Source organism: Macrosteles quadrilineatus, unplaced genomic scaffold (assembly GCF_028750875.1).
Source record: "Macrosteles quadrilineatus isolate MER2022 unplaced genomic scaffold, UCM_ALF_1.0 Scaffold_3__2_contigs__length_128488019, whole genome shotgun sequence".
NCBI lineage: Eukaryota > Metazoa > Arthropoda > Insecta > Hemiptera > Cicadellidae > Macrosteles > Macrosteles quadrilineatus.
This window is the reverse complement of record NW_026542596.1, coordinates 32,988,342-33,007,737: the sequence shown is the minus strand read 5'-3', so window position 1 is coordinate 33,007,737 and position 19,396 is coordinate 32,988,342. Positions and strand designations below refer to the sequence as shown.

The window sequence follows — 19,396 nt, the reverse complement described above, 5'->3', positions numbered from 1 at the left end:
CATAGCTTTTGTTGAACATATTGTGGATAAATTAGACAAAGGTGACCATACTGTTTCTGCATTTCTAGATCTGACTAAAGCGTTTGACAGTGTATCCCATTCTATTTTACTAGAAAAACTAACTTCTAATGGAATAATTGGCAAAGATTTAGCTTTATTAAAATCATATACCTAATATTTCGAAGGCAATATGTGGAAACTAAACACCTCAATGGCAATAAATTATTTAAAATAAAGTAAAAAACTAGATTAATTAAATATTCCGTTCCCCAGGGATCAGTCCTGGGACCATTCCTATTCCTTGTGTATTTAGGAAAGTTACCAGAATGTCTTTCAAATCTAACATTAAATAATAAATTTTGTATTTTTTCAGATGATATTAATCTAACGATAGCTAGTAGCAATAGAAGTATAATGTTTTTGATCAATTATCCCTAGCAACAAACAAAGTTAACGAAAGACTAAGTAACTTGAACCTTTTAACTAATAAAAATAAAACAACAATAATTAAATTCTCTTGTAAAAATGGTAATTCAAGGAATGATACAGAACCAACAGACTGCCTTAATACTGTTGACCTTGCTGAAAAGTCAAAGTTCCTTGGTATTTTACCGGATAGAAAACTGTCTTGGTCAGATCATGTAAATGAGGTCTGTTCAAAAGTTAGCTCAGGAGTCTTTGCTCTGAAGAGATTGTCCTCTTTTTGTGGCATCAAAACATTGCAATCATTGTATTTTTCAATGGTCCATACCCATATTGGGTATGGTCTTGAAGTATATGGAGCAACATCAAATTTTAACCTCAAAAAAATTTTACATCTTCAAAAAGATGCAATAAGATCAATGCTTAAATTGGATTTTGATGCACACTGTAAAAAACATTTTATTGGATTGGGTATCATGACAGTTTATAGCCTTTATATTTACAAAACTGTTCTTTATGTTAAACGTAATATTTCAACATTTACTAGAAACGTCGATAATCATAATTACAACACAAGAAACCGATATAATTTCCAAATTAATAAGCATAAAAAAGAAATATTTAAACAAAAACCATCATGAATACAATTTTTTAATCAATTACCAATAAAAATAAAAAATGAAACAGATGACAACAGATTTTAAAACGCTCTAAAATTACATTTGACACAAGATGCTCTCTATAAATTCAAAGATTTCTGGGCTAAGGAATAACAGCATTGACTTAAAATGTTTTAGGCCTATTGCTGTTTCACTGAACTATATTTTTGTTTTTTGTTTTCACTGAAGTATACTTTTGTTTTATACCTACTTGAGAGATGACTGCATTGTTTTGTTGTTTTGTTCTTGTGTATTGTATTTGTCTTTTATTTGTGTTTATATTTTATGTAACGATGAATTTGACACCATTCTTGTATATACAATATATACTAATGAATAAAGATGTTTTGAATTGAATTGAATTGAAGTTTTTTTCACCTGAGGACGGGATCAGATTCCAGATCCCGAAATGTTGTGTAGGCCTATTGTTTTTTACCATCATGATAGAAAATATCCAAAAATAAACTTTGGAACAATATTCCTGATATTATTAAATAAATCGTCCATGCCTATCCTTTGTATCAATTTCACTGCATTAATTGCTTAATAAATTAGTAAACAATGAAAAGTAAAGACAATAACAGATATATTGTTTTTAACAGATGTTTAATTAAAATAAAATTCATTTGAAAAAAGAACTTGTCACCTGTTAAAGGAATAAATAAAAGTTAACATGCTACAGTAGACCCCCTCTTAACCGACCTCGTATTAACCGATAATCAGATTATCCGCCTTCAATCGTAAAATAATACAGTGTAATATAATTTTAATAATACCTTGCTTTGAGAGCAGTTCGGTTTAACTGCCGCTTTCTAGGAATCTCGGCATTTCCGCTTCCACGCTGGGCGATGAGAACTGAACCATACGCTTACCTCCACAGAATATGACTAAGAATAAGTTATTTTGTATTGATTACAAAAAAATATAGCATAGCCTATTGTCAGTTTGTCATCTGTATGTTTGTAGCGAGCATCTCTGATCTGATCTGATTTGTTATCTGTGCGGCAAATTTATAACATCATAAAGTGCGTTACGATTTTGAGAACTGATTATCTTATCGCTGGAGTAAACAAACAAGCAACTTGTAGGGAAGGCAGGGAAGGGGGCGAAGGGGGGTTAACAACTCCAAGGTCAAGATAGTTTTTGTGCCTCAAGCCTCCAGTGAGAGGCTATAAATAAACATCCTGTCTTGCAACAAAATGGTTGCTTGTATCTTTAATTTCGACAAAAGGATCTGTACTGTACGATGGATTTGGAAAGCATCAATTGACATGACAGTACTAAAGTTATTAAAATAGGAATTTTTATTGACTCTTGCCTAGTAGTATATTCCTCTGAAAGTAGGCCTATTTGACTTAACCGTGTTTTGTCTTTGTGACTTTTTTACCAATACGAAAAAGGAGATAAAAGGAGATAAAAGGAGATTTTATAAATAACGCAAGTATGACTTTAAAATAATGATTATATAATTCCAAATGAATAGCACTTAATTATGTTATGATTTTAGGGATTGTCCATTTTAACCGACCTTTTGAGTTATGCGACTTAGGTCCGGTCCCATTAGGGTCGGTTAAGAGGGGGTCTACTGTAGTAAGCTAGTGACGTAATTGTTCTATGTTTATTATCATGGCAGTGTTATTATCCATACCATTACTTACTTACTCTTACTCCCAGGGCCATTTATATCGGAGGTGATATTTGGCCGCACCAACAAATCTTCGCCAAGTTGACCGGTCTTTTGCATCATCCTCCGTTGCCCCAATTCTCTCCAAATCTTCTTGCACTTGCTTCCACCACCTCTGCTTAGGTCTTCCCCGGGGTCGCCTTCCTGTAGTGTTTCCCTTTAAAACTCTTCCCAGTCTACAATCTTCTTAATATATGACCAGCCCATCTGATTCTTCGGCACTTGATTTCTCCAATTACATCTTTGCCATAATACAGTTGCCTTAGTTCCCTATTGTGTCTTATTCTCCATTCTCCTTGCTCAAATATTGGTCCAAAAATCTTCCTTAACATTTTATTTTCGAATACTATTAGTTTCTTTTAATCCTTTTTATTTAATTTCCAGGTTTCTGATCCATATAGGAGAACTGGGCAAATTATTGTTTTGTACAGCCTGATTTTTGTTTTGCGGGACAAAGATTTGGATGAAAGTAATTTATTGCAAGCATGAAAACATTTATTTGCTGAATTTATTCGGCTTTGGATTTCTAGTTCATCAGTATTTTGGTTAGATATAATTACTCCTAGGTATTTACTGTTGTAATGTGTTGAAAGTTGCCGTTCAAGCATATTTGGAAGATTGTGAGCTCTGGGACTGTATTTTGGAAACGGAAGAAGATAGAAAGAAAGTGACAAAATGCAAATCCAAAATGATCTTGCTAATTGATTCAGTCAACTATGTCCATGTTCAATCAGCAGAAACAGCCAAGGAAGCCTGGGAAAATTTAGAAAAGGCATTTTCTGACAGGGGTTTGACCCGAAGAGTGTTTGCTGCGATTGTTAACAACAACAAGGCTAGAAAATTGTAAGTCCATAGAAGATTATGTCAATCAAATCGTATCAACAGCCCACAAGCTAACCAACATTGGTCTGAAAGTGGATGATGAGTGGGTAGGAACAATTTTACTTGCTGGACTACCGGATCAATTCCAACCAATGATCATGGGTATTGAAAGTTCTGGTGTCAAGGATAACAGCTGATTAAATCAAAACTAAACTACTTCAAGATGTATCCGTGGAAAATGAATCTTCCAAATGCATTGCAATGTACGGTTATGGTCGAAGAGAAAATTCAAAGCCAAGTTTTCAGAACAGCTACAGACACAACACTTCAAGCCAAAGGACACCCACCGAAGACAAGAAAAGGCAAGATAGCAAAGGTAACAAGGGTCGTGTTTCCAATGTAACGGTTATGGTCACTTTTAAGGAACTCTGACAAATCCAGGAACATCAGCACCAGAAATGAAAGAGACAGTTGTAAGTCTAAACAGGATAATTCACTCTTTAGTGACCCTGGACTAATTTTATCCGTTAACCTAGCTAAACTCTATAATTTTCTAAAATTCCCTCCTCAATACAATTGAACTGCATTAAAACCCACTATTCAACAAATATTGTTTATGTTCCAGCGGATATCACTGTGAGGATCACTTCCTAGAGGGAGACACTCTACTCCACTCCTGGGAAGTACTATTAGAACTTGTCATCAGTCCGATCTGCAAAGACATCATCGTAGATGTAGGAATGCCTGTCATGCATAAAAACGCTACCTACAATTGCAGAGTCATCTTTCTGAACAGGTTAAAAGAAAACTCTAAACTGGCTTCACATCTTTTTTGGACATTTGACAGCTAGTACTTAAATTAAAGTACATAAATGAAGTCTCAACTAAATGAGTAATACCGTAATCAAAATCTTGTTTTGGTTGTATTTCTTATATTCTTTCTTCCCGTTCGACACTATCAAGCTATCCTCGTAATTTCTCCTTTTCTAAAAAATCCATAGTGGCATCAGTCTAATATAAAATACCCCCGCCGCAGCAAACCTGCTGACTAAGCGAATTTCCATTTGTCTGAATTGATTTTCAGTTAAATATATTTTAATAACATTAGGTTTAACGAGTACCTAGGTTTGCTGCTACAAGGAAACTAATAAAGTGTGTTTTTGAGTAAAATATTGATAGCTTAGTAAAAAATAAATAAATTTGCCAAGTTTGATCAAAATATATCCATAAACAAGCAAACTACAACATTTGACAATATTCTCCATAAGAATAACATGGGAATTTTAAATTTACAATTTTTTTAATTTTCTCCGTTACTAATAATCGAAGAAAAATACTTTTATATACTAAATTATTTGTTTTTTTAAGCTCTTTAAAAAGGTCTAAAGAGAAATCGGGAAATTTTGTGTTTTGAGGGTCAAAAGTGAGAAAAACCAATTTTTACCCCATAAAACCCCCCGTAAAGCCCCGTTCCCATGGTCTGATCGTGCTGGTTCGCGAACTCATTCAAGTTTATCCCGCTTTACACCTTTAAACCAAATTTCATCAAAATCGGACAAAAATTACTCAAGTTATCGCGTTCACGGACGTATATATATCGTATATATATAACCTAGGGCAAAGCCCGCGGGTTACAGCTAGTATATATATATATATATATATACTAGCTGTAACCCGCGGGCTTTGCCCCGTTTAACTTCTTAATTTTCAAGATTATCTCGTTCGCATGGCTCAATCACGTCCTGGTTGAAGTTTGTTCGCTACGCTCACTCACCATTAGGTTGGAGCTCGTTCGCTACGCTCACTCACCTTTAGGTTGGAGCTCGTTCGCTACGCTCACTCACCTTTAGGTTGGAGCTCGTTCGCTGCGCTCACTTGCCTTCAGGTTAGCTCGTTCGCTACGCTAACTCGCCTCCAGGTTGAAGTTCGTTCGCTACGCTCACTCACCTTTTGGTTGCAAATTAGCTGTTGTCATAAATGTAAAAGAAATAATAGTGCTGCACCCTGTTGGTAATCCTTGTAACTTTAATGCTATTGAACATCATAGAACAGAACCAACTTGTTTAATTGAAACAGCTGTTAAGATTCAATAATTCCATTTCTCATAAGGTTAACATGGGAAACTCCAGAGCCACTGGGGCGGAGCCCGAAAGGATTTTTGAAATAAGAATATGCCTATATGTTAATCGGGAATGTGAGCTATCATCATGCCAAATTTCAGCCCAATCCGACCAGTATTTTTCGAGTTTACTTTTCCCATACACACATACACACATACAGCAACCACCTCTTTTTTATAATAGTATAGATAGATATATATAAAAGTCTATATATATATATATATATATGTATATACATATATAAAAATTTGAACGAATGGTGTTTTTGGTCTCTGGGGACATCAAAATGAAAAAGTAAATCGGTCCCGGGTCTAGGTCTTACTGTGCCACCTACGGTAATAGCTACTTCCCTATAGGGAAATTCGCTAAAACGGGAACACCAAATAGTTATATAGCACACTTCACTAACAGACACAACTAAAACAGTCACCTCTAACACAGAAGAGCACATAAGGAAATAAACTCCCGGCTTAGGACTTCCGCAACAGGGCGCACACGGAGAAAACCAACGCAAACTGACACCGCGTCACTTGTTGCAACAGACAACAAATACAGTCCAACCTCAGTATAACGAATCTGAAGGGACCGAACTGAATATTCGTTATATCAAGGATTTCGTTAAAACGAGGTTCGTTATATAGAGGTTAGGTTTGCAGAAATTTCGCTAAGTCGAGGTTCAGAACCAGCGTCGGTCAATATAGGTCGGGATTTGACCTCATTAAATACAGTACAATTAAAGTAGCATAGGCTACAATACTTTACAGTACAGTGTTAACATTGTACAGTAGAACCTAAATTATCCGGCATAATAAAGGGGAGGGATCTTGAATATTTCGCAATCATGAAAATGGTATTGACCTTGGTACAGGTTAACAACTGTAAGTTTAAAATCACAGCTTGTTCTACCCCTCCTAAAACCTAGCCAAACACTGTATTGCGTAGTCATAAACCATGTAAAGAACAAAACAAAACAGTAGAAAGTTTTGTAAGCTACTGCTCCTGATAGGCCGGTAGGCTACTTACAGTACAGTACTGATTTATCACAACAGAGGAATGTCAATAATAATCATTAACTATAGCATTGGTGTTGCTAGTTGAAACAAATCGAAATTGAAAACAATAAATTATTAGATAAGTAATTATAAAAGTGTATAATCATAGCCAACTTAAGGATAATAAAAACACTCGTAAAAGGAATGTTAAAATAACGATGTTGCTATTCTTACTCTTTGGTTTTGTTTTTATATTCTTTCTTAGGTGTCTCTTTATCCAAAAATTGTACAATTCACCATATTTATCCCATATCGCCCAATCATAGCTTACTAAACATTACGTCGTCATCAGTCCTCAGTGAATGAAATCAGTTCTTAATTGCAACATAGCGCGCGCAGTGACAGCAGACAAAGATGTAAAACGGAGCAGACGAATGTTAGCGCAAGCGATGACGTGACCTTTCCATTTCATTTGATAAAGAAACAGATTTTCCCAAAACAATAATTGGGTGGGGGATTTGTTATATCGAGGGAAATACGTAGACAATTCGTTATGCAGAGGTTAAATTCGCAATGTAGAGGTTCTGACAATGATAAATTCGTTATATTGAGGTGTCTTATTTTAGCCGAAATCACGAAAAATTCGTTAAATCAAGGTCGTTGTTATGGTTTGTTCGTTATGTAGAGGTAAAATATACATTGTGTCTTATGGAGAGTTCTAGGGGATTAAAAAAAAATCGTTATATCAAGGAATTCGTTATATCGAGGTTCGTTATATCAAGGTTAGACTGTAGCTTTAAAAAGTAATTTTAAATGATGAGTCACAACACCCCCTTCATATTTAAAATATTTATCTCATTTATAAATGGCGGATCCAAGATGGCGGCCGAAAAAATTTCATCCGTCATAACCAAGTGAAAATAGGTCGACAATGACTGGTGGTGTATACTTATCTTTATCTAGCACTATTTTGAGATTATGGTCTTAGTTTGTAAATGCACAATGTTAAAATGGGCTAAAAATCAAGTTATAAAAAGCTCTCATAACTTTGAATGGATCAAGATTTTTAAAAACAGTTTGTGACATTCAAAGTCAAAGTCAAAGTCAAAATTATTTATTCCATAAAATAAAAACAATATTACAATACATTGTAGTAAGTAAAAGGAATTATTCCCCCGAATAGACTATTGATCCGTGATCGGGGGAAGAGTTAACAATATCATCAGTCTATGGGTATTGTAAAATTGTTCGAGTCACTGCACTTTTTTATTTTAAACACATAAACTAAATAAGTCTAAGCTCTAAACTAAATAACTGTATTTCAAATGCTAACAAAATTTTAATTCTAAAATGAGGTGAGTTACTTTTTAACATTAAACACAACGTCCCACTACCCTGTACAAGATTCAGCCCATTGTATTTATTCCAACACAATGGGCTGAATCCCATACAGAAACAATATGGATTACAATGTTTTACAAGTAAAATATAAAAAAATATATATAAATATAAAAAATGTGATCGATGACTGAATCATGACAATATCAGACGTTTGTAATATAGACCGACTGGATCAAAGCCTCTGCAGCAGCCCGCCCGATGTGCGCGAGCCACTCGCCGATCATCCGCTTATAAACAGCAACACTGCAACTCTCAGCCTCAATAATGTTTGTTGGAAGATTACGGTACAGGACGTGAGCAATATAAAATGAATTTTTGTTAGTGGTCGTAAGAATAGATTTTGGGCAACTGAAGCCAAAGTTTAAACGATTTCTTGTATGGTACCTATGGTGAATCTCAGAAAATATTTGTTCTTTATTGGATTTAATGAATAATAATAATGTTCTTATGAAAAGCTGTCTGACGTTTAGTACTGGAAAGTCAAGGAAAAGCTGGTCTGTTGAGTAACGGAAAGGTTTTTTAAGAATTTTTTTAATCAATGATTTTTGTGAGATGAATAAGGGCTCTAACACAGCTGACGAGACGCCACCCCATGCCAGGACACCGTATTGTAACACCGACTGCACATAGGCGTAATACACCATCCTGCAGTGATCCACCGTCAGCACCTGGCCCAGCTGATCGAATGCATATACTAATTTTCTAAGCCTCTGCTTGACATACCACACGTGAGGAACCCAGCTTAATTTTTCGTCCATAATTATGCCCAAATATTTGTATTGTGACACACATTCGATGACGTTACAATCACAGTCACGTGACGACGGATCACCACAGGAGTGCAAACGTAAATGACGCGGGCTCGGATCACTTTCCTTCTTTAAAAAAATTGGAAGACATTTAGTTTTTAATACGTTTAAAGTTAAAGAATTATGATCCAACCAATTTTTCAACTTAAGTAAGTCGGACGATGCCCGCTCATACACCTCATCCCACGTGCAGCCTGTAGTCACCATTGCCGTATCATCTGCAAACAAGAATAATTTGCTTCTTGTTTCTAGTTTTGATATATTATTTATATAAACCAGGAAGAGCAAAGGCCCAAGATTGCTTCCCTGGACCACACCGAATTCAATGTTTCTTTTATTACTTGTGACACCATCGATTGTAACAACTTGCACTCGGTCTTCTAAATAACTTCTAAACCAGTCAAGGGAGAGCTTGTCTAGTCCACAAAATTCCAATTTGTTGATAAGTTTATGTCTGTCAATAGAGTCAAAGGCTTTTGCTAAATCTAAAAAGGTCACCATTACACGTTGTTTTGAATTTAATTTATTTGATATACATTTATTAATGTCGAACAATGCATGACTTGTGCTCTTACATGCTCTGAAACCAAATTGTGAATCACTGATAATGTTTTCGTTTTCAAGGTAAAAAGCTAATTGTTTCTTAACACATTTTTCAAGAATTTTAGAAATTGCACCAAGCAACGAGATTGGTCTGAAGTTTGATGCAATGTTTTTTTGGCCAGATTTGTAAATTGGGGTGACTGGCAGTTTTAAAACATTTTGGAAATTTGCCGGACAGTATACTTAAGTTTATTACGTGCAAGATAGGCTGAACTAATATTTCAATGTTTGATTTTACAAGTTTTGTTGGGATGCCATCCCACCCAGGAGCCGAATTCCCTTTAATTGTCTTCACAACTTCGAGAAGTTCAGCCCGGGTGACCGGCCTCAGGGAAAATACTTTGTCCGTGGCATGTGCGGCATCGTCGATTTCTGGGGGCCCATCGCACTTTATCACGTTTGCTAATTGTGACCCCACGGAGGCAAAATAATTATTTAAATCATTGCATACAATTTTTATCTGGTCAGTGGTGGCAGTGCCATCGTGCGCAAAGAATGCTTCTATTGGGAATTTTTCCTTCCTACTTGGACGTCCTGCGACCTCATTTACGATGTGCCAGAATTTTCTGGAGTCTCCGTCTGCATCTTCGATTTTATTTTTGTAAAAACTGTATTTGGCTTGCTTAATTAATGACTTGAGGATATTCCTATATCTTAAAAATCGCGTACGCAACTGAACGTTGAAAGGACGGTTTTGAACTTGTTTGCTTAGTTTATCTCGGAAGCGTATTGATTTTAGGAGTCCAACTGTTATCCAAGGTTTTATTTTGGAAACTTTAGCAGGTTTGTTTTCAATAACTGTATTTGAATTTAAGATTGACTGAAGTTTATTATTTAACATTTCTGATGCGTCGTCAACACTTTCTGATTTCAAAATTGAGTCCCAATTACAAGAGATTAAATCGTTGCTAATGCTATGCCACTCAACTATTTTCGATATACGGTTTTTAGTGGACATTTTACAGGACGTTTTTTTACATATTTCTAATGAGATGCTAAAATGATCTGTAATTTCTGTTTGTAAAACTGCGGAGTTAGCCGTGATGGAAGGCGGCAACCGTATGAAGAAATGATCAATACACGTATGACTAACAGGACGTGTTATTTTGTCAATGCAAGCTACAAAACCTAAGTCATATAATATATCTAGATATCGCTCTTCTTGTGAATTAAGAATAGGTTGAATGATATCACAGTTAAAATCGCCTACTAAAATACTGATGTCTGATTTATTTCCGTAATTTTCTAAATATTCTTTCAAATTGTCATTAAATATTTGTAACGATGAATTGGGGCTACGGTAAACACAAAGCAGGTTACACATTGTACCGGCCCAGTTGAAGGTCAAGGACAGGGTCGTAGCCACGCCACCGAGCAATAGCTGGCTGCAAGACACTGATAACGAATTATCAATGTAGATAACTAGTCCGTCGCTTTGATTTAGGTTGTTGTAACTTCTAAAAGTCTTATAGCCGTCTATGGTCATAAGATCGCTGTCATGATTCAGCCATGCCTCAGTTAACACGATACAATTGAATTTGCACTTAATACCTTGTAAAACTACCAACAATTCATCGAAGTTTTTCTTGTAACTTCTAATATTTTGGTGTTGGATCTTAAAGCTAGAAAGTGAATTTAAACTGTTTTCATTTAAATTATCAAAGTTGAAAAGTTCAGAGCTAGGAATTTCAGTACAATGTACTACTGGTATAATTTCGTCATCAACGACCATTTTACAAACTGTCTGTATACAAATACAAGATAAAAATATGAGATAGGAAAATACAAATACAAATTTAAATTTAAATTGCCGACCGGCATACCGAACACCTGAACATTATTGTTGTTATGTAGTTGTTAATGTTTAAAGGTTGTTCGGAGGTTGTTCAATGCAGTATGTGTATGGTGTAAGAAGAGATAATGAGAACCAGTTGAAATTGAAATAATCAGTTGTATTATTTGCTTGCGATGGAAACTGCAGTGTAACATTAGGTAAATTTAATCATAAATTATTATATCATTACATTGATTTGAGTTGGAAATGAAGCCTTTAGCTTACAAGTTGCAATAATAACATAAAATTATAGTAATAAATGGCTGCACATTAATATGAACTATCATCCTATTACATGATTATAAATTCTGGATCATTATCAATTAATTATCCTTATTAAATATATACAATTACCTACTATTGTTGTCAACCATAGATCAACAAAAAGAAAACTGGTTGATTGGATTAACTTAGGGCTTATATATATTGTGTGTTTGACGCTAATGAAATTTAAGTGATAGTAGCAAAATAATATAATAGGATTTGGGCTATTAATCCTACATAGTTAAACGTAGGTACTATTTATAGAGATCAAATTTTCATCAATGGGTTGATATAAACTATTGTTCGCAAGCGAAAAGTAATATTTCCGAGACATTATGATAGGCCTAAATAATGATAATAATAATAACAATGATAAAAAATAAAAAAACATCTTGGATGGAAAAAAATCAAATTTTACCCATGAATTAACACTATTGAAATACTAAAAACGAGAGTAACAAAATAATGTTTCTAGCTCAGCAAAATTATATAATTTGCCCTTCCTCGAGGGGTACCTCAGTCTCGTTGGGTGTGACCTCGGGAGCTGGAGTGACCTCGGGAGCTGGAGTGACCTCGGGAGCTAGAGTGGCGGCGGGGGCGGCGATAGCCTGGTCCAGGTCCTGGATGCTGGACACTCGAAACGGTCGAGCTGTTTGAGATCTCTTCGTTAGCACCCTCCCGTCGCTGGTCCACACGGATGAAAGTTTACCCTCCTTCTTGAGGTCTCGAGCAGCATTGAAAACTTTGCGTGTTTCCGGAGTTAGTTGTTTGTTTATAAAGATTTGTTGATCTGGGAAGCCTTGTTTAATCTCGCTTGCTTTGAGGCTCCCCTTCCTTACACGGGCAGAAATCCAGTCTTGCTTAACGAGTCTTGACACAAACGAGACAATAATCCCTTGGGTTTTGCTACTGCGAGCTCCACGAGGGAGCCAGTGCACTGCATTGATGTCCGTACGATAGAAGGGGACGTTCAACACGGCTGCGATACTTTGTATAACCCGCATCGGGTCGGCGCCGTTTGGTAGCACTGGGACTCCGTAAATCATTACATTATTCTTTCGAGAATGTTGTTGCAACTCGCTGATTTCACTTTTCGCCGCCGTCAGGTCGTCGCGCAACTTTGAGTTCGCTACGGTCAAGTTCTCCACTTCACGCCAAGCTTCCTTGACACTTGTATGTGCTGAGGCAAGGTCCGCTTCAACGACAGTTACTCTTGCACTCATACTGCTTACTTCAGCCCGTATTAAGTTCATCGTCTCGTCATTCTTGTCCCAACGAATGTTGATTTCGGTGCGAAGGGCGGCGATCGCATCAAGAACTGCAGACTGTTCCTGGTCACGGTTCGCAGTGGACTTGCTGGCCGTAGATGAACTGTCAAAGCACACTCTTCACACTTCCAGTTTGAACGCGATCCACGGGTTTTGAGATCTCCGACGCACGTAGTGTGGTATAACGTTTGACACCCCGTGCATTTGTACCCGTCCTTTTGTTGAACATCAGAGTCACACTTCCGGCACAGCACCATAATAAATAAAAATAATAACCTCGGGTTTATATATGAAAATAAAAAATATGGATGACAACAAAAATAAGTTAAAGATTTAAAGTCAACGAACCTCCACTTTACACAGGATACGGCACGCCGGGCGGCAATCAGGAAACTACAGAGCTATAGATAGGAGCACAGATAGTAGGTCCGCTCGCATCGACTGACTGATAGGAACTGATTGTAATCATTGTAATCAGGGTAAAAATATAGTTCCAAATAATGGTCACAACCCCATCTTTACTTTTGAAAAAAAAAATTTGGATCAAATATGGCGAATCCAAGATGGCGGCCGGAAATTACCACCTTGTCAAAATGAAGTACTTACTACCCAACAATGTTTGGAAGTGGTCTGGGATTGATATTTGAAAAAATATAGAAAAAAGTTGGGGGGGGGGGGACAACTCACCCTGTATATACAAAAATGTAAATATATAAAAAAGGTATCAGCAACCTGACACATACTTTCTCCCATAAATTTGTCAACAACCTTTATCATGTGTAAGCGGTGAGAATAAATCTACGGAAATGGGATTTGTACAATTTGGTCCAGAATTTAAAGGACTATAACATACTAAATTTTTATCAAAATCTTTCGGGCCATTTTTTATAAAATCCGATTTTTCCGTTATTTTATGGGGTTTTATGAGAAAATCCCCATTAAAAATCAAAATTTCTAAAAAATAAAAAAAACTTTCAAAATTAAATTAATTGTAAGGACTAGGCCTAACATGCTATGTTAAATCAAAACCGCCTTTAATCCAAAATCCTATTTTTTGTTATTTTATGGGAGGATAACATAATTTTCAATAACTTTTAAACCTTAATTTTTACAGAAATGGGATTTGTACCATTTTGTTTGTATGGGATATTCGCTAAGAAGACTAGTTTAGATAATATTTTAATCATGTCGATTGTAGATGCTTACCAATGAAGAGTCATTTATGCCTACCTATATTTCTCAATCAAGTTAAGTTACAATTATCAGTTAGATTGGTCCAATTAAAAATCATTTTCATAAACTAATTTGTCTCTTGTTTACACTCTGAATGTGGTTAAAAAACTTCATCATCTATAATGTAAGAATTCACATTTAAAGAAAGATAGTCAGCATCACTGGATCTTTAAAGCTAAGTCTAGAAATAAATCCGACGCAAGGACGGGAACGATTTATCAGGAGGGGAAAGCCCTGAAGGAAATTACCTTTTTACCATTCCTCCCCTAATATCATAAGCTTTAAAATGAAACCTCAATCGTCGAATCTGTTATTTACTTAAATTAGATAAACTTTCCTCGCAACAGACGATTCAGATCAGCATTAGCAAGACTATGCTTATGAGGGATGTACCTAATTACTTATTTTCTGCAGGAAACTATTGCTCATCCGTCCCAAGTTGCTGATGTGTGATACTGCAGGATATCGGGAGACTCGCTGGTTCACTGCATGGAGGAAGGTGGTTTATTTACTATCATAACTGTGATTTTATGAATACTTTCATAGCTTACGTTTACGTTTATACATACATTAATGCCAATAGTTCATTACAGGTGTGTTCCTTTTGATCTTACTTAATTGGTACAGTTGATCTTCACCAGTAATGAATGTTTTACCACTCTTGGTAAAGAAGTGTATAATCTTTCTTAATAATAACCATTAGGATAACAACGTAAGGAATTAAAAACTGAGTTCAACTACTATTTCCATTTCAAAATGTTGACCAGGGGAAAAAATGGGTACAACATTAATAATACTTGTGTGTTGTTAGGTAGCCTAGTGAGGTTCTTTGTGTGTCCTTTGATATTTGTCACCATCAAAGAATGCTCCGTCTAAAAAAAATTTCCAAAATAAAAAATCCTTGCACCAAGATCAGGACAGTTTTATAAAGTTTCTGAATTTTCAGTTCTTGAATACTCTAGAGTTTAGATGTAGGCTATTGAAAAGCCCGGAAATTAGCACTTTATGTTTTTCAGTTGCGAGAGACGGAAGACTACTATTTACCCAGAATGATCCAAACGTATACAGGCCAGTCTGTAGTTCCTTTCGGGGATGCCGTCATAGCTACTAAAGACACGTGCATCGGATATGAAATTTGTGAAGAGCTGTGGAATCCTTTTAGGTACTGTATTGCAGCCTTTTTAACCTTCAACATTTATGTAAATAATTCAATACCGTGTCCAAGTTTTGTTTTTTTGTTTACCTGTAACATGTGTAAAAAAATAGTCTTAATTCTCTCATTTTAACCTTTTCTAAAACAACTTTACAAATAATTTAATCTATATATATAAAATCCAATGTATGTTTGTTTGTATGTATGTTTGTTTATATGTATGTTTGTTTGTATGTATGTTTGTTTGTATGTATGTTTGTTTGTTTGTCCTTTATGGACTCCGAAACCGCTCGACAGATTGTAATGAAACTTTCAGGCTTTATTAAGCATTATTCAAGGATGGTTTGTGTGAAGTTTGGTGCAGATCCGTTTAAAGGGCTCCGCCCCAGTGGCTCTGGAGTTTCCCATCCTCGTCGCCATTGTTACGTACTTATTGAATTAATAATTATAAAACATAAAAATGTAAGATGCTAAATGTAAGAAACTAAAAATAAGTCTTGTTTTTATTCATCATCAATCTTAGAATGTAAACATAAGTAAACATATTAACAGCTGTAATATATTAAAAATAGGATTGAAATTAATTAACTGGTCCAGACTTATATCTATATATATAATACGTGAAGCCGTTTTTTGTTAACGCAACTCCTCCCTTATTTGTGGACCAATTTCAACGTTTAAGGTGTCAACAGATTCGTCTCAATATGAAGTTTTGCAATAAGGTTTTAGAAGTTTGAAATTCTTACTCTTAAGGGCGTGAGACCCTCTCAAAGGTCGGGTTTTCCCCATAAGAAATACATAGAACAAATTTTAAAACAAAAAACAGCTGTTTATAAAAAGAAACTCATTAGCCTTTTGGGAGTAAATATTAATGTTTGTAATATTGAATAGGTTAAGACCAAGTTAAACAGTTAATCAGTTTTGTTGGAAGAACAGAAATTGCCTTAAGTTCTAAGAAGAAGTATTGAACACGGGAGGAGGAGACAATTAATAAGATATCTTGTGCGTATGAGGAGAGTAGAAAAAGAGAGACCTGGTCTAACAGATCCACATTCACTTGGTAAGATGAATACAAATTGCCGGTTCTGTGCAACTTACTTTGGAAGTGAACAAATATACGAAGCTCATAGTGTTGTCACATTGGGAAAGTAAACTTGCCTAAAATGTCAGATCAAATGAATGCAGGCAAGAAACGTTTACTTCAGACACTGACAGATCGAGATATTTAAAAACATTTAGTAGAAACTTTATTATAATGCCTGCCTTGACTATGATAAGTTCAAGTAGTAAGGTTATCCCAAATCTTGGCGGACCTTATGTTTGTATCGTAAACTTTAGTATTACTGGCTCTACTTCAATTGAGAAAAGACGTAAATGGATTGTTTACTACTATGTTATGTTGCCAGTTTCTTAAACAAACTTATACGTCTTTTGGCTGAATTCACCTGCACAATCCAGGCATTCCAAGTAAAAAATAAGAAATTTCAAAAACTCATTTGCCATTGAAAGTTTTAGTGGCCATACATAAGTGAAAGAATTAATGTTTATGTATTGAACGATCGAGTAGTTACGGTCAAGTTTATTTTTATGATTTAGGAGATGCAAATAATATACGCTGTTCAAAAAGAGAACAACTTTGTTGCAACATGTTAACTCGAATTGAGGCAGATCGTTTAGCATTCTTTAGATGTTATCAGTTAAAACTGAGAGCAGAAATATTGTAGGTGAACCTTGACGATGCCAATAGAGATACTGTATTTAAAATTAGTTTCTAACAAGTTTTCAAACCACTCTTAAGATGTAACTAAAGTTACTCAAATTTAAGCATAAGGTTTTCCTCGGCGTTATGTTTCATACTATGCGGCTCATTGAGCCGCACGGGTTCTCTAGTAGATATAAAACAATTTGTAAGGATGCATTCTTAAAGTATTTTTAATAGTTGCTAATCAAACTAGGCAATTAATTACTATACCATGTCACTGACCATTTGATACCCTCTGTGGAAGAGATAATGTGATTGAGAATGTGTGCACTGTTCCAGATGACCTAAAGTACATTCTGAGATATTGAAATCTAGGTTTTGAATCTGGCTCTGGGTCGGTCTGTAGAGTATTGGTCCTCTGGGAATTTCGACAGAAGATCAACAAACCATCGTATTAGTGACTGCTGTTTACTATTTTAAGTCATTGATTGAACTTCCTGAATTTATTGAATGATGTTTTCAAATTCTACGTAAGCAATGGTTGATATAGGCTCTAGAATTTGCAGTCCAAGATCCAGGCATGTTAGAGTCGTCTTCCAAAGAATGTTGCTGCAGCAGAGTTTCATCAATCACAGATTTTCACTAACTTATTCATCAATCCAGTCATCAATGCATGGAACCCAATCCACCTATATATCCCACAAGAAGTAGACAATTGCTATAAAATTATTTTAGAGGATTCACAATAACACAATCTTCTTTGTTTGAAGTATATTTATCTAAACAATACTAGATATGAACAACATTTTCCAATAAAAAATCATAAGAAAGAAAAATATAAGCAAAGTCCTCAGTACATTGGTATTACATTTAATCATAAACACCCAGATGGCATAAGGAAGGAGCAAAGCACAATTAAATTTAAAAAGAAACTGAAAACATTTTTTCACCACACTATGACAGGGTGTCCACATTCTGGAAAGTCAGGGATAGTCATGGAAAGTCATGGAAAAAAATTTTGGTCATTGAAAGTCAGGGAAATAGGCAAGAAGTCATGGAAAGTCATGGAAATTTCCAATTATGGATGGATTTGAGGGGACCATTCAATGCTCTAGTCAGCCGTAACCCGGACTGTTGTAGCATTTTTCAGGTTTTTCACAAATGTTCGACAATTCAATTTATTACAGTTGTATTATTTTATGAGTTTTTGGTTTGTTTTAGTTCATTGTTGTACCTATTGTACTCCATTGTTATCTGTTATTACATATTTCAGTATTTTCTGCAAAATAACATGTCCAGGCAGTATTATTTGTGTGTGTATGTTATATTATAATTTGCGTGTAAAGTTCGTGAGTCATGGAAATCAATGGTAAATGGTCATGGATAGTCATGGAAAGTCATGGAAATTAATGACAAATTTTTTGTGGACACCCTGTATGATGTTTTTGGCTGTATTACACACGTTAATTGGTGGCTGAAGTTACGTTTTGCTGGCCATGCCAGCTGACATCGTAATTTGGGGACCGAGCAGGTTTTTACATCCCGGGGCAGCAAAATCAGCTGTCCGCTTGCATTTTAATTACACAAACAGTATCCATAGCATTGAAATAGAATTGTTTTATTATCACCGTTGCCTAGCAACTGTTTATTATTATTTTTGCTGATTCCTGAAATTACTTCTTCACATACCGTAACCTTAAAGTTGCTTTGACTATCAGTTTTCATTATTTGTGAATAGTAGTAGTGTGGTGAAAAATAGTGTTCGTACCACGGACCGAAAATGGTTTTGCAGCTCTCGATCCATTTAAGTTCTCGACTTCGTCTTGAACTTAAAGACTATCTCGAGCCGGCAAAACCTCGTTTTCGGCCCTAGGTGTACGATACGTCGTCATCGTACTGTACGTTTGGGGTCAGGGATGGGGTGTTGTAATAAATACACTTGTTACATTTTGAATAACACTCAGAGGGCCGCAAAGGGTATATGATGTTGACGGGACTAATACATGGTGTGGACTGACCTGAGGAGAGGGGATTTAGGCTTGTTCGGAAAGGTGGTGTGATGGTGGCGTGATGTGACGTCACGGGAAATAGCCATGAGCTGCTTTATTAGAAATATCGCCTGATTTTGCATATTGCCAACCTAAACAGAAATTGTGGTTACATGATGGTATGAGTGTCAAACTATTGTAACATTATGGTACAAATTATCAGAATATGGTACAATCCTCCCCTCTTAAGTTTTGTGATGCTATCGGTTACTATAATCTTGAAAACTTACAATCACAAATAACAATACCAGAATATCTTATTAATTTATTATTATTTTTGTTTGCCAATCATTTAAATGAGAATGAGAATCAATCAATCATCAGTTCTAAATATATATATGTATATATGGTCAAAATATTGAGATAATATCACACATTAAA

General features: G+C 35.5%; 1 protein-coding gene across 2 annotated transcripts in view; it reads left to right on the top strand.

The window, feature by feature from the left end:
• Window positions 1-19,396, top strand: part of LOC128988814 (glutamine-dependent NAD(+) synthetase) — a 108,315-nt gene that overhangs the window by 8,527 nt on the left and 80,392 nt on the right. The window contains exons 3-5 of one of the 2 annotated variants that reach the window (XM_054410477.1): window positions 4,214-4,384; window positions 14,527-14,611; window positions 15,129-15,274. In XM_054410477.1, the coding sequence (XP_054266452.1) occupies window positions 4,214-4,384; window positions 14,527-14,611; window positions 15,129-15,274 (402 nt within the window). The remainder of the gene's footprint in view (window positions 1-4,213; window positions 4,385-14,526; window positions 14,612-15,128; window positions 15,275-19,396) is intronic. The other variant, XM_054410478.1, reaches the window with a different exon arrangement.